General features: G+C 39.0%; 2 protein-coding genes across 2 annotated transcripts; both read left to right on the top strand.

Annotated features, from left to right (window-relative positions):
- The first annotated feature begins 325 nt into the window (after positions 1–325).
- Positions 326–2,520, top strand: LOC139458611 (neuronal acetylcholine receptor subunit beta-3-like). The gene is made up of 3 exons (XM_071240034.1): positions 326–452; positions 1,322–1,711; positions 1,889–2,520. Exons 1-3 carry the CDS (start codon positions 326–328, stop codon positions 2,518–2,520), a joined length of 1,149 nt encoding a protein of 382 aa, XP_071096135.1.
- A 4,756-nt stretch (positions 2,521–7,276) lies between these two features.
- On the top strand, positions 7,277–10,082 carry LOC139458610 (neuronal acetylcholine receptor subunit beta-3-like). The gene is made up of 2 exons (XM_071240033.1): positions 7,277–7,335; positions 8,765–10,082. Exons 1-2 carry the CDS (start codon positions 7,277–7,279, stop codon positions 10,080–10,082), a joined length of 1,377 nt encoding a protein of 458 aa, XP_071096134.1.
- The last annotated feature ends 4,288 nt before the right edge of the window (positions 10,083–14,370 follow it).

Here is a 14,370-nt window from a genome sequence, read left to right as displayed (position 1 = left end):
ACATGAGACGCCAATGCAAAGCGAATGCAGATGCAGCAAACAAGGGACGTACATCTTGTCCTTGGATCGACGTAAATATTGATGATGCACATAGTGCCACTAACAACATATGTACCAAGCATTAATGTATTTCCATTGTTTTAGTCAGTGTTAATTGAATAAAACATATTACATACAGAAAATGTTTAATCATATTTTTTTCTGTTAGATCCGTACTTCTTTTCAAATTTGTATATTTGTATTAGGTTGTTGCACTGGGTAATAATTAAGCCCCTGTTTTACCGTTGAATTTCACATATATAGGTTGGAACTATCCAAGTACGATATGATCTTCCAACTCCGACAATTGCACCCCCACCCCACTGAAGTTGAGAGGTGTGGGGAACTCGTCGCCGACCGCGAGGCAGATCACCAGATGAGAGGTGAGGTCAAGCTGCAGCGAGTAGCCGAGGGTAAATGAATTCGATCCACGAAGAGACAGAACAGTCAATCTACAGCAGACTCCATCTACAAATGGACTGGTTCGAAGGAACTCGTCGCCGACCCTGGGCGATTGAGGAAGATCAATCAATGCTGACCTCATGTTGAGAGCTATTAGAACAGAGCAATGTTGACACTTTTCCTATTTCTCGTTTGTAATCAACAATAGCACTGTGTCGTAATTGGCATCGAACTGATTGCGTCTTTATCCGACACCAAGAATACGAAGAACCTCCAATATTTGCGTCATATCAGTTTCAAAGACTTTGATTCACAACACCAGGGATCGATTAAGAAAACACACTTTGTGTAATCGAGATGCAATTATTTCATGTTTGAATACAAACAAATGAGTCTCAGCTATTATCCCACCTTGACAATAGGTCAAATTAAAAGAATGTCCCCGGCATGACTGTTGTCTATTATCTTTGTCAGCACAATAAAACTGAAAGCCATGGTCATGGGGCGATTCATGTACATTTAATTACTTTCGGATGTCAATAGATGCATCTTGATGTTTACAAAATCTAAGGTGACAGCTTGTGTTTAAATCAGAAATATTAAAGTAAATCATATAATACATAACCATGTGAGCTACAGTGCAGAATAGTTCCTGAAACAGACAATGCATTGACTGTAATTATCTCCAATGTAAATACTTCCAAAGACAACAGCTCATTAAGGACAGTATTTGATCAGTACTTCTAGAATAGATCACACTTGTGAGTGGTAGGACGAACAGCTACATGATTGACAGTTAATTTCATTTGGGCTGAGTGTAATGACGCTGAATTTGCCTGGTGCCTGTGTGACTGTCCAGTGTGGCTGCTACCCCTTTTAGTCTTGGATTCTGTTACCCCCGTGTGCGGATCCTTGAGTGTGGATTTAACGCTTGAATGGACAGATGACCTCCAGACTTGGAACCCAGGTAGATATAGCGATATAACCAACATAACTATACCTGTTGAAAAGCTGTGGCTTCCGGACTTGATTTTGGTAAATGGTTTAGATGACACGTCTCTGATACTCCCCAATGGAGAAATGGCAAGGGTGAAAAGCGACGGACGGGTAACGTGGTATAAATTGATAACAAAACACACAAAATGCCCTTTAGACATGACAACGTTTCCGTTTGACACCCAAACGTGCAGCATCAAGTTTTCCCAGTGCTCTTCTGCCATTTATGAAATTAATATGACAGAAGATGGGATCGAAATTGACCCATTAGTGAGTGAGTGAGTGAGTTTGATTTTACGCCGCTTTTAGCAATATTCCAGCAATATCACGGCGGGGGACACCACAAATGGGCTTCACACATTGTACCCATGTCGGGAATCGAACCCGGGTCTTTGGCGTGACGAGCGAACGCTTTAACCACTAGGCTACCCGACCGCCCCTGACCCATTAGTGTTTCAACAAAATGGAGAATGGGAAATAGTAGGAAAATCGGAGGAAACAATTGTTTATTCATATGATCAGAAATATAGTTACCAAGAGATGGCTTTTAGATTTGTCTTCAGACGCAAGTACCTGTATTACATCATCACCAACATCCTTCCCGTCATGCTTCTCTCCGTACTTAACCTTGGTATGTTTCTACTTCCACCAGAGTCTGGGGAGAAGGTATCACTGTGTATATCTATTGTGCTGTCCTATGCAGTGTTATTGTCTGTCATTAGTGGAAGTCTACCGGAAGTGTCAGATACTGTCAGCATCTTCGGCATCTACCTCCTCGCCATGATGTTTCTCAAGGTCACTACGACGTTGATTACAGTAGCCATTTTGAACGTTTACCATAGAGAGACTGGAAAAGAGTATCCGTGTGCAAACTCTCCAAATCTTAAAACAAATGAAACAGAAATCGAATCTCCACCAGATAATAAACGTGAAAGCACATCCGGCAACATGTCTGATCAGAAGACAGCAAAAGAAGGGCACAAAGAGTTTGCGGCACGTTTAAACAAAATTGGCTTCGGAATGGTATTTTCCTTGACAGTCATTTTCACTTTTGTTTGTTTTATCCTGCTCTTGAAACTTTAGGAAATAGGTTTTTAAACTACTGGATGTTATCATTATTGCCAAGAATTTTCATTCAAACTTGTATAACCAGGACGACTATTTTCTAAGTATTAGTTCTTGAATGCATTTTATTGTTCAGATACTTTATATGTCATAATGAATTTATTCATACACGAATATTTGTTTAATACAATTCATTATATATGCTTGAGGAAGGTGAGGTGAGGTAAAATTGGGTTTAACGTCGCGTTCAAGATTATTGCACTTATATAGTCACGTGCATGCACGTGTGTGTGTGTGTGTGAGTGTGTGTGGCTGCTTGTACTAGTCCGGACTGATGCCGATTTATAGTGCTAGGCCACTGAGATACCATGCCGCAGTTTAACATGAACACCCCACTCAGACACAGTCTATTGACTCCGAGCCGACCAGTCCTTGTTTTCGCCCCAGACAGGGTAACAACAAGTACCATTATTAACGTCTTTTGGTATGGCGTGGCCGGGAATCGAACCCTGGACCTACCGCTCTCCGGGCGGACGCACTACCGCTAGACCACATAAGCGGTCTGTTCAGTTCTACAACAAATATGCTTGGAGGCGTGGCCGGCGCAGCGGTGCAGTGTACTTCATGTACCTCGTCAAAAGGTTCAGTTTGTCCTCGAAAAGCCTCGGATAAACTAAAACTATTTCACTTAGGACATAAACTTGATATTAAATTGAAGCTCGTGTAATGACCTATATGTAGAACATAACATTGAAACCATCTCATCTTTGTGCTAAATTTGTGTTTACTTGCATTGTTTTAAAAAAAGAAGATATTAATTAATAGATAGTAGTAATTTATTGTTGTACATTTTAAAATAAGTGTTATACTTTACAATGTTCGTTCTGTTTCAATTAGAACACTGTAAAAACTAAATGTTAATAGCATCTTGGCCTATTTGAAGACCTCCCAAGTACACATATGATTAATACTATTTTCAGAATAACATACTATAGGCAATCATATAACATACAAATATTAGATATTAACAGCTCGACTAAGGTGGTTAAACATAATTTACGCAACGGAATCGTTTTGTATAAACATGTGACGCTTATGAACTTCCAAAGCGATTTGTTTGGGTAAAATAATCATAACCAGATTAAAAATAGTCGTTATACTGTATCCCTTTAGAAAAAAAAGTTGGATCTTTCATGTATGGAATTCAAACACTCAAACTTAAAACACTTAAACACAAAAGATAATGAAGACTATCCTCGTAGTCATATCCACAGCTCCAAAGTGAGATCTCAACAATAGAACGATCAAATTTGTGTCAATTTTGGTCACTGCAATCAAACAGAAGTTGACAATAAATGATCGTATTCACTCTAGTACTCTGTAAATTGCCTGATATCTTTTTATCATAAGCGTGTTAGATTCCAATTATATTCCAGTCGCGACAAGTAGATGTAAAAAACGATTGTTTATACGTTTCTGTGCGACGAAGTGGACTTTTGAGTATGTTGGAGGACCTTGTACCATGCGTTGAACTGGCTGACACATTTATTGGAATTAGATCTAAAAGCTATTTGGACGTTCGTTTATAAAACAGTTTGAAAGAAACATATTTAATGAGTTAAGCAACGACCGCTTAGAGACGAAAACCCCGTTTCATTATATACAAGTATTTCAGAATAAGACACTCATCTGACGGATCCACCTATCGTTCTTAATGCATCTGACGAATGTTTTTCTGATAACATTTCTTGCTTCTTAGTACAATTATTCCAGATGTAATGACCAAAAGCAAATGTTAGTAAAATGAATAAGTTATATAAAGTTTGGAGGCTATTCCTTTGAAGACATTATTTCAAGCTTCTAAAACAGTTGATCATTGCACTAACTTTGGCAATAATACTATCGATATGCATCTGCCACTGACCATCATGCTGCATAGTAGGTCCAAGACGTTAATGAGAATTAACAGATTCAATATTGATTTCGTTAACAAATAGATCTGGCATTGTACTTGCTGTTCTTTTCCTAGAAAATAAAACTGATTCAGCAAGATGTTTTCGTTCTAACCTGGTGATGTTTGTAGTTAGGATATCATTGTTGTATGGCAGTGTATTTTACTGTTGAACAATGATTTTTACTGTGTTACACTGTTTTTTGTTTTGTTGAGATTCGGTAGACGCTCATTGCATTGTGTTTGGGTAGTGATCAGTCGTCAGGAAGTTACAATATTTAGATGCTTGTGTGGTGTTTAAATGTCCGATTTCGGATACCGGTGATAGTATGTTTAAGAAACACGGAGAATTTTCTATGTTGTGAGAGTATTATATGGAACTTTCCAGTATCTTGTTAGACTATATAAGGGGACAATAGCGTGTTTACTTAAATCACACGCATTTTCATCGCTAAGGGATCAGCTTTCATGTGAGGATCACTCATCATCCCTAAATTCCTACCTAGCCCATCTCGAAAGCGTGACCACTGTCGCCGTCGGGTGAATATTTGTTATTATCACTGACTTTTGCTACAACCACTGTAGTTTTGTATTTGATACTGGTTTTGTTTTTTGTTTGGTTTGTTGTTTTACGCAGCACTCAGCAATATTCCAGCTATATGACGGCGGTCTGTAAATAATCGAGTCTGGACCAGACAATCCAGTGATTGACATTATCCGCATCGATCCACGCAATTGGGATCGATGACTCGATCAACCAAGTCAGGGAGCCTGACCACCCGATCCCGTTAGTCGCCTTTTACGATAAGCATAGTCGCCTTTTACGGTAAGCATGGGTTGCTGAAGACCTATTCTATCTCGGATCGTACTGACCACTGCCATCATGTTATAAACTGTCATTGAATATTGTGCTTCCGCTGTAGTGTTTACTGTCTTGTAATTATTCCACTTTTCTTTGATAAAATCTCTCGATGAAGCAAAGAGTAGGCACCGGTAATCGTCTTTTGACTTTCTTAGTAATCAACAAGGACCACACCCTTTGCTTCCCGGAATACAGTGGCCATACCCTTCTTTACTGATCGTGAAAACCGATCAAGGTCAGCAATAGTCATTCGTCTATCTGACAGTATAAGTTTTTCTTTCTCATTGATTGATTCTCCATTGATGCAAGTTGAGGGAAGTTCAGGCCTTGGGTCATCATCAAAGTTTGTCCTCCCAGCCTTAAACACAGCTGTCGAACGTTTAACAGTGGAACAGCTAGGGCTCTTATCCCCATACACTTGTGACATGCGATAATGAATTTCTCGGGGAGTACTTTTTCTCTAAAATCAAAAACCTGATGACAGCTCGGTACTCGCTTTTTCCATTTCTGTATCCATTTGTACCCCTATCACGTTCAGCTGGCTGTCACTAATATACAAACGGCCTCAACAGACTTGTATTTTATACAACATACATTTTACGCCAGTTTCCTAAGGTTCGTGGAAAGTATACTGAGTCAAATTAAAAACTTCACATTTTTAAAAGTAATCCCATATATGATATACAACGGACAAATGTATCAGAGAAGGTATTTTTTAATCAATCATGTCCAAAGAAGGATTTTAATTAACGGTGGTAACCATCATTTGTTCCAAGCACCTACAGTATTCGGTAATAACATCATAAGTCCCAAGCAGGAGAATCTGATGGCACACAAGTTCAGTAGCGTGTATGGCCACCATGTGCGTTGACAACTCCCACACAACGCCTCCGCATAGATCTTGTGATGCTTGTGAACATATGATTGGGAAGACGACGCCATTGTTGCTGCAAAATGGTGCCACGATCTTACAAATTCTGTGGTTTGTTCTGGAGAGTGCGCAGACTTCTGCCAAGAGCATCGGCATTCATCACTGAAGACGATTTGATCCCAATTCCTCTGAGTCCATCGTAAGTGTCGCTGTGCCCACAATTGACGTTGACGTCTGTGTAATTGAGTCAGAATCGGCCCGCAGTACGGCCGTCGTGCTTAAAGGTGAGCAGTTCTCAGACGGTTTCGAACGGCTTGTGCACTCAGTCTACCCCTAAACAGTTCATTTCTGGTTGATGTAGCCGTCAAAAATCGGTTACGGAGGTGTCGTAAGACAATCTGACGATCCTCTGCATGTGACGTCACACGTGGTCGACCTGGCCGAGGGCGATCAGCGGTGGTAATCGTTTGCTGCAGACGCGTCTGTAAATCTCCGTCGACTACAACCCATCGTCCTTGCGACTTCAGCTACGGACGTTCCCGTCTGCAACATGCCGATGGCACGTTCACGTTGCACATTTGAAAGGCGTGGCATGACAAATGGCCGTCAAGACTTTTGTTTTCTTGTGTTTTTCTTTTTTTGTTAATGACTGCTAATAAGTATATATATGGCTGAAAACACGTGCGGTATTATGGCCACGTGACCAGTTGCACGTGAAATACCACTTTTGCCACTATAGTGCACATGATTTTGATCGATTCACCTGCACAAAAACGGATGTTAACTGAAGACAATACGTGGCCATTACTGTTTAAATACACAATAAGGCCCACAATGATAACTGGTCAAAATGTTAAAATTTTAGGATTGTGAAGTTTTTAATTTGGTTCAGTATATATTTGAAACGCATAAATGTTGATAACTTTTGTTTTAAGTTTCTTTTTTCGGTTAATACCTGAGATAAAAAACTTACCCTCGGGTTTTATTTATTTCAGTCATTCCTAAGTGTTGGATAAAACGCGTTAATTAAAGGGGTTTTATGATGTATTTGAATGGCATTTAGAAGTGATACACATAAGGAAGTTAGTTTATGGATGTCAACTTCTTTAATGTGAAGAAACACAACGTTTCGGAGTATCTGATGAAGGAGTAAGCATATATCCCGAAACGTCGTGTTTCCTCATAATAAAGAAGTTGACATTAATCAATTAAATTTAAAACTCTCATCTTCAGAATAAAACCTCAGGACTGACGCCTCTTTGGTTTATCCCTTGGATCAGGATTCATGATCTCACAAAAACCCTTTGACGCTTTTTTATTCTTCACTTAGGAATGACTCAAATATATATTTATAGGCGACAAATTCTAAACCATTTTGAAATTTAGAAAACATGATTGGTGCACGAGTTGATTATTATAACTGGCCACATTGTATCAGACGAATGATATGAGGGCATCCCTGAAGCTTCATCATGGAACTGATCTACTAATTGGAGCAAGAGATGAAATTAATCTCAATAACCTTTTTCAACATTTCTGTGTCAATTGTGAAACGAATAGTTTAAAATATATTATATGAAGATTACAGACACATGTATTGTACTGTGTGTTTACATCGAAATGTCAAATTTGTTTGTTTTTGCTATTCTTTGTTTGTTTGTTCGTTAAAGCAGCACTTCAGCAATATAACGCCGGTCTGTAAATAATCGCGTCTGGACCAGACAATCAAGTGATTGACATCATGAGCATCTATTTATACAATAAAGATACGATCAAATGAAATCATCCAAGACACCGAACATAAAACCCCGATCCATTCACAACAAGCACGGACAGCTGGGTACCCATATTCTCGCTTGGAATCTCCATGCTAATTACCCTGGAAGAATACGTGCTGCTTGCATGTGCGTTATGCGTCTGAACTACCGAACTACCAGGTGCTTATTTTTTTCCACGTGTATATTACTGCTAGGTTGCTATTGGGAGTAATGCTGCCAGGTAAATGTCAATAGTTGCGCTGCATTTGAGTTGAAATGCTTGGTTCAATAGCCTCGTTATGTAAACTGAATGAACTTCCCACGTACTGTTTTACTTCATGTGCACGCATAACTGCAGTAATGAATGTTGATAATGTTCCAGAGACAGATTAAACAAAGACGACACCGACCCTTTCTCTCGTTGTTGTACAGTCATTATCCAGTAGTCTGTTACAGAGCTGTTACTTATCAAACGGATTGTTGACTTAATTTGAGTTAGAGAGCTTCTTTGCTTCACTGCAGCACGGGACGCTTTTATTCCATGAAATCATGTGTATTTGGGATGCAAATGTTTCTTGTGTGAACACATTATTTAAACCTGTCTCGTCTATTGACTGATGGTGATCACAGGTTTACATCAAATTCAAAACTGAGAGTCCACCGTTGTCGAAGAAGGATTGTTTGTAAAGTAAATACTGACAATGAAAACTGCTAATGACAGCCTTTAACTGATGTATTTGGAATAGGATGTAGGTAAGTTAAACATCCATGTGACTGACAAACTGTTTCATCTGTGCTGCATTTCCCTTTGTTCCTTTGAGACTGTCCAGCATTGCCACAACTAGTCCCGGATCCTGCGTATCCTTATGTGTAGATCACACACGTGTGTGCTGGCATCAGTTAACCTTGTGTGTGGACCTTTTTGGTTTTGTAATGGAACACCTGGGAACAGTTGTAACACTCTGTGTGTATCTGTGTGGTGCCTGCAGTCTTCAGTCCAGTATTGATCAGGGTCCTGTGTACACCTTGTATAAAGACCTGCTGGAGCACTACAAGACGTATATCAGACCCAGGAAGAATCTTAATGAGACCGTGGACGTACTGGTCTCCTACAATATGGCATTTGTGGAAGCCTTGGATGAAAACACACAGTCATTGACTTCAACTGGTTTCTTAACGCTTGAATGGACGGATGACCTCCTGACATGGAACTCTTGGAACTACGGTGACATAACCAACATAACTATTCCTGTTGAAAAGCTGTGGATTCCGGACTTGATTTTGATAAATGGATTACATGAGCAGTCTCTGATACTCCCCAATGGGGAAATGGCAAGGGTGAAAAACGACGGACGGGTAACGTGGTATAAATGGATAACAAGACGAACAAACTGCCTTTTAGACATGAGAAAGTTTCCGTTTGACACCCAAACTTGCAGTTTCAAGTTTTCCCAGTGGACTTCTGTCATTTATGAAATTAATATGGCAGTAGATTCGATTAAAATTGACCCATTATTGTCTCAACAAAATGGAGAATGGGAAATAGTAGGAAAATCGAAGGAAACAATTGTTACTTCATATGATGAGATATATATTTACCAAGAGGTGGCATTTACATTTGTCTTCACACGCAAGTACCTGTATTACATCATCACCAACATCCTTCCCGTCATGCTTCTCTCCGTTCTTAACCTTGGAATGTTTCTACTTCCGCCCGAGTCTGGGGAGAAGGTATCGCTGTGTATATCCATTGTGCTGTCCTATGCAGTGTTCTTGTCTGTCATTGGAGAAAGTTTACCGGAAGTGTCAGATACTGTCAGCATCTTTAGCATATACCTCCTCGCCATGATGTTTCTCAAGGTCACTACGACGTTGATTATAGTCGCCATTTTGAACGTTTACCATAGCGACACTACAAAGGAACTTACATGTGCACACGCATCAAATCGAACAGAAATCGAATCTCCACCAGATAATGAACACGTCACTGAACCTGGAAACATGTCTGAACGAAAGATATCAACAAACGGAAACAAACAGCTTGCTGCACTCTTAAACAAAATTGGTTTCTGCATAATATTTTCTTTGACAGTCATTCTCACTGTGGTTTGCTTTGTCCTGCTCTTAAAACTTGAGTAAGTATCAAGTCTTTGAATGGTATTTAGAAGTGATACACATAAGGAAGAGAATGTATGGCTGTCACCTTCTTTATTATATGGAACACAACGTTTCGCAGTATATACTTACTCCTTCGTCAAAGGGGCTCGGGTGGCCCAGTCGTCTAAGGCGCCTCGATTCGCTGTGCAGAGTTGCGTCCCCTGGACACGCCAGAAGCCTATGATTGTGGGTTCGAATCCCGGTTCACCCCGATTATGTTTCTAGGTTTGTCAGCACCATACCCGTGCTCGTGGGTTTCAACAAAGTTGTAAACGTCTGAGACCTGCATGACTTCGGGCTTTCCTCCCACATCAAGCTGACACGCCGTGATATAACTGGAATAATGTTAAAAGCGGCGCTAAAACTAACTCACTCAGTCACTCACTCCTTCGTCAGGTGAAGAACTGCTATGAAGCAGAGAACATGTAGATATACCTGTAAGAACAACAGAAGTAATAAGACAACAAAAGTAGAAACTTACCAAGGGAAGCTGATGGGTGATTAGCAATGGACAAATGGAATCAAACACTTAACAATTTATAGGTGATAGCTCTGATATATGATAGCGGACAACTAAAAGACAGGACTTAACCTATCACAGACCGGTAATGGACAATGGAAATGGCAATGGGCAAATGGAAGCCAGCTGGATAATTAGAAATGTCAGTTCATTTTTCCTTAAAACAGAATTTAGAAACTTTGGCACCCAATAAGCAGATAACTTATTCATCTGTAAATGTTCATGAATAATAGTTTCAATGGCTTCATGGATTAGACCTGCGTCTTCCTCAAGTTCAGCAATGGTAATACGTCTATTTGACAGTATAAGTCTTTCCATCTCTTCGATTGAATTTTAATTTCATTTTCATTTCACGTTGAGGGACGTCCAGACAGATAGGGTAATCATCAAAGCTTGTTCTCCCTGCCTTAAACATAGTAGCCCAATATTTTACATTGGAATAGCTAGGGCATTTATCATGATACAGTTGTGAGATGCGGTCATGATTTTCTTAGGGAGTACATTTCTCTAAACAACTTGATGACTGCTTGGTGCTCGTTCTTTTCCATTTCTGTGTCCATTTTGTACCCTTATCACGTTCAACATTCTGTCACTAATATATAAACGGCCTCAACAGACCAAATACACTTGCAATGAAGTACCAAAACAATGTTTCGCACTTTATTTCTCGGTTGCACCATGAGAGAACCGTTTATAGTCGATTCATTCAACTGTTCATGTTGTGTTCCCCCTTTTGTCAGTTGCGTCTGTTCCTAACGTTTGATTTTAATAATGCGAAAACTATACACGAATTACTACACTCGTCCCCACTAAAATACCGTTTATATTACAACTTGTGTATTCAAAACTCTCTCGCTAGTTAGATACATTTTGAAATAAATATACTCGAAACGCCCAGAATGCCGATGTAGTGACGACAGCATAACCAATATTTTCAACATATTTCTTTTTTTTAAAAACACCCACCCAACACGCCAAATACCACGTTAAAGTGCTAAACATACAATCTGCCTCCATACATGAATGTGACAGAGAAAATACATGAATGTTGATGGTGCACAGAACATTATAGGACTAAAAGCACTTTTGTTTTGTCAGCATGTTTGTCCACGCATATTTTCTCAACTCAATATTTGTGAACAGGTGTTGTTTAAATAAAACATTTTTTCAAACGACAAGAGCTGTATTCTTTGGACCTGTCTTTTTCTTTCAAAGATGTTCATGTGTTTTAATCGTGTACGTCGTGTACAATAGAAACAGAGGTGGTGAAAACTGATTTAAAATACTGATTGTACGAAACAGGTGTTGCAAAACGTCAAGATTATTTGCAGCAAATGTGCCAAAGGTTTTTTTATAGAAAACCCAAGAGATGATGGTTGATGCATTGGTAATTCAGTAATATTCACATTATTTCTTGTCATTAAGCACAACGGAGCAGTCGGGTGGCCTAGTGGTTAAAGCGTTCGCTCGTCACGCCGAAGACCCGGGTTCGATTCCCGACATGGGTACAGTGTGTGAAGCACATATCTGGTGTCCCCGTCGCGATATTGCTGGAATATTGTTAAAGCGGCGTTACACCATACTCACTAACCCTTTAGGCGCAACTCAGTGCAAACTGTGACATCATGTCATGTTTGGACTTCCTGTATGTGTTACATAATGGCGTAATGGGATGTTAGTTAGAGTCGTAATATAAGAACGCAAACAAACGTTGGTGGTGGCTGAATTTGACCTTAGGACAATTAAAACATTCGACTCAGCCGATGCAACATCAGTCTCCACTTTCGCTTATTACCTAAGAGTTTTCGATTATTTTGTTAATTTGTTATGTAACAATGGAGATACTTTCACTGTTCGCTGAGGCCATCAACCTAGCAGTTTGACTTTCTCTATCATGGATATCAAACCGAACACAGTGTTTTACCCGACATTCCTACCTATGGTATAATGTATTTTATTCAGTTACAAAGAAGAAATTCTAAAAAAAATTCTATTCATTTACACCTTCTATTTGTAACGTGTCTTAATTGCTTGATAACGGTGTTAGAACACCGAAACGTCGCTCTTAAGTGTAATAAAGAAGTTGTTCATCCATGAATTCTTATCCCTACTTAGTACTCCAACTTCTAAATGCCTATCAAAGAAGTTACGTGTTTTAACGCTTTTTTCGCCCATAACAGGGCTTAATCTCCAATCGCCAGCAGTGTTTTTTTTTTTTTCAAGCAATCTGATTGGCTGGAGAGCACTCTCCGTACCAAAGTTCCTTGCGGTCGGCAGCCAGCATAGTGTTTTTGCTGAGTCATCACTGCGCCGGAGTGTTGAGTTGTGTCCTCGCATTTTGATTGGCTGGCTAAAAATAATTGCCGGTGTCCCGGTATAAACTCTCCCCCGTACAAATTCTCCCCCTGGAGATTTTATACCAGCTCAGATTCTCCCCTGGAGAATCTGTTCTGAAATAAGATCTCCCCCGGGCGGATATATTTCGCAACCCCCTCAGTATAAAGTCTCCCCCCTGATTAATCGGTTTGTTTCAATGTCTTCAAGTACTATATTCTTTAAATAGTTATCTTTAATGTAAGGAGGGTTACTTTAACAAATATATTATGAAATATGATCATAATGAATTGATATTTCAGCATATTTTATTCGGTAACTGTACCATCCATCCTAAAATAATTAAAAGACATAATCATATCAAGCAAATTTGAATGAAATGACTTAATGTAACAACTACATGTAAGGTTACTGTTGTAACTGAATTCAGAAATCTTATTAATCCCCGCAAACATTCGGTTTTAACACTAACTACGTAAAAACTGTCAACAGCTCAGGCTGTCCGTTATACTCTGATTTAAGATCTAAAATATATTCCTTAATACAGGCTACGATTTGCAAATGGTATCAGTGTAATATGAGTGGCTAGAATATCATGGTGCAACTAGGTTTCTGTTAAACATACAACATCATAACTATCTAATTCAGCACTGATTAAATCTACTTTATCTTTAAGACTGCGTACGTTTAGATGTATAATCTTTAAATCTGGAAAATCTTTTAAAGCAAAAGAGAAAAAGTAAAACTAAGAATGATAATCGGAAATTATATAAGCAAAGTAACCTAAATTATAGAGAAATGTGTATCATCTTCCCGAAATGATTAGCATGTAGCATAGATTAAAAACACCCACCGCCAGCCTGTATTGAACAACATCAATCGGCACCGTCAAAGCAAAGATATCAAAATAGTAAAAATGATACAGTATAACCTCAGACTGAAGAGAAAACAAGAACAACACAGAGAAGTAAAATAGCACGTCATATAGAAATGAGATAAAGTAATCTGAGAAGAGATTCATACGTTATATACTGCTTAAAAAAAATTATTATGAAAAACGAAAGGAAAAGTGAGGACACCTTCGCAGAATGGGAAGACGGTGACCGAAACGAAATACCGCTTCAATATTATGGGACCAGGTGAGCCGCTCCGGTGGCGTTACTTGGCGTTTTCAAAGCTAATAAAACAGCTAATTAAACGTTATTTGATTATTGTCAAAATACTGATAAACTACCATATTGCGTTTTGTATTTTTTTAAATAACCATCAACCATTTAAGCAATGTCACGTTATAAACAAAGTGTTGATCTGTAGCCGATCGATCTTTTGTGTCACCCAGCGTCCAAAACATATTTCATAGTTATATCAAAATAATCGAGATTTAAATTACATATTTCAAGAAAATAAAGACTCAAA

Source organism: Haliotis cracherodii, unplaced genomic scaffold, assembly GCF_022045235.1.
Source record: "Haliotis cracherodii isolate W230 unplaced genomic scaffold, xgHalCrac1.p SCAF_13, whole genome shotgun sequence".
Taxonomy (NCBI): Eukaryota; Metazoa; Mollusca; class Gastropoda; order Lepetellida; family Haliotidae; genus Haliotis; species Haliotis cracherodii.
This window is presented reverse-complemented; position numbering and strand designations above follow the sequence as displayed.

Excerpts from the sequence above, each read along its gene's own strand:
- LOC139458611 (XM_071240034.1), top strand. The coding sequence starts at position 326 with ATGATCTTCCAACTCCGACAATTGCACCCCCACCCCACTGAAGTTGAG. Across the intron at positions 453-1,321 it reads GCTGCAGCGAGTAGCCGAGG|TCTTGGATTCTGTTACCCCC; the intron begins GTAAATGAATTC and ends TACCCCTTTTAG. Across the intron at positions 1,712-1,888 it reads CGAAATTGACCCATTAGTGA|TGTTTCAACAAAATGGAGAA; the intron begins GTGAGTGAGTGA and ends CTGACCCATTAG.
- LOC139458610 (XM_071240033.1), top strand. The coding sequence starts at position 7,277 with ATGGATGTCAACTTCTTTAATGTGAAGAAACACAACGTTTCGGAGTAT. Across the intron at positions 7,336-8,764 it reads TCGGAGTATCTGATGAAGGA|ACTGTCCAGCATTGCCACAA; the intron begins GTAAGCATATAT and ends TGTTCCTTTGAG.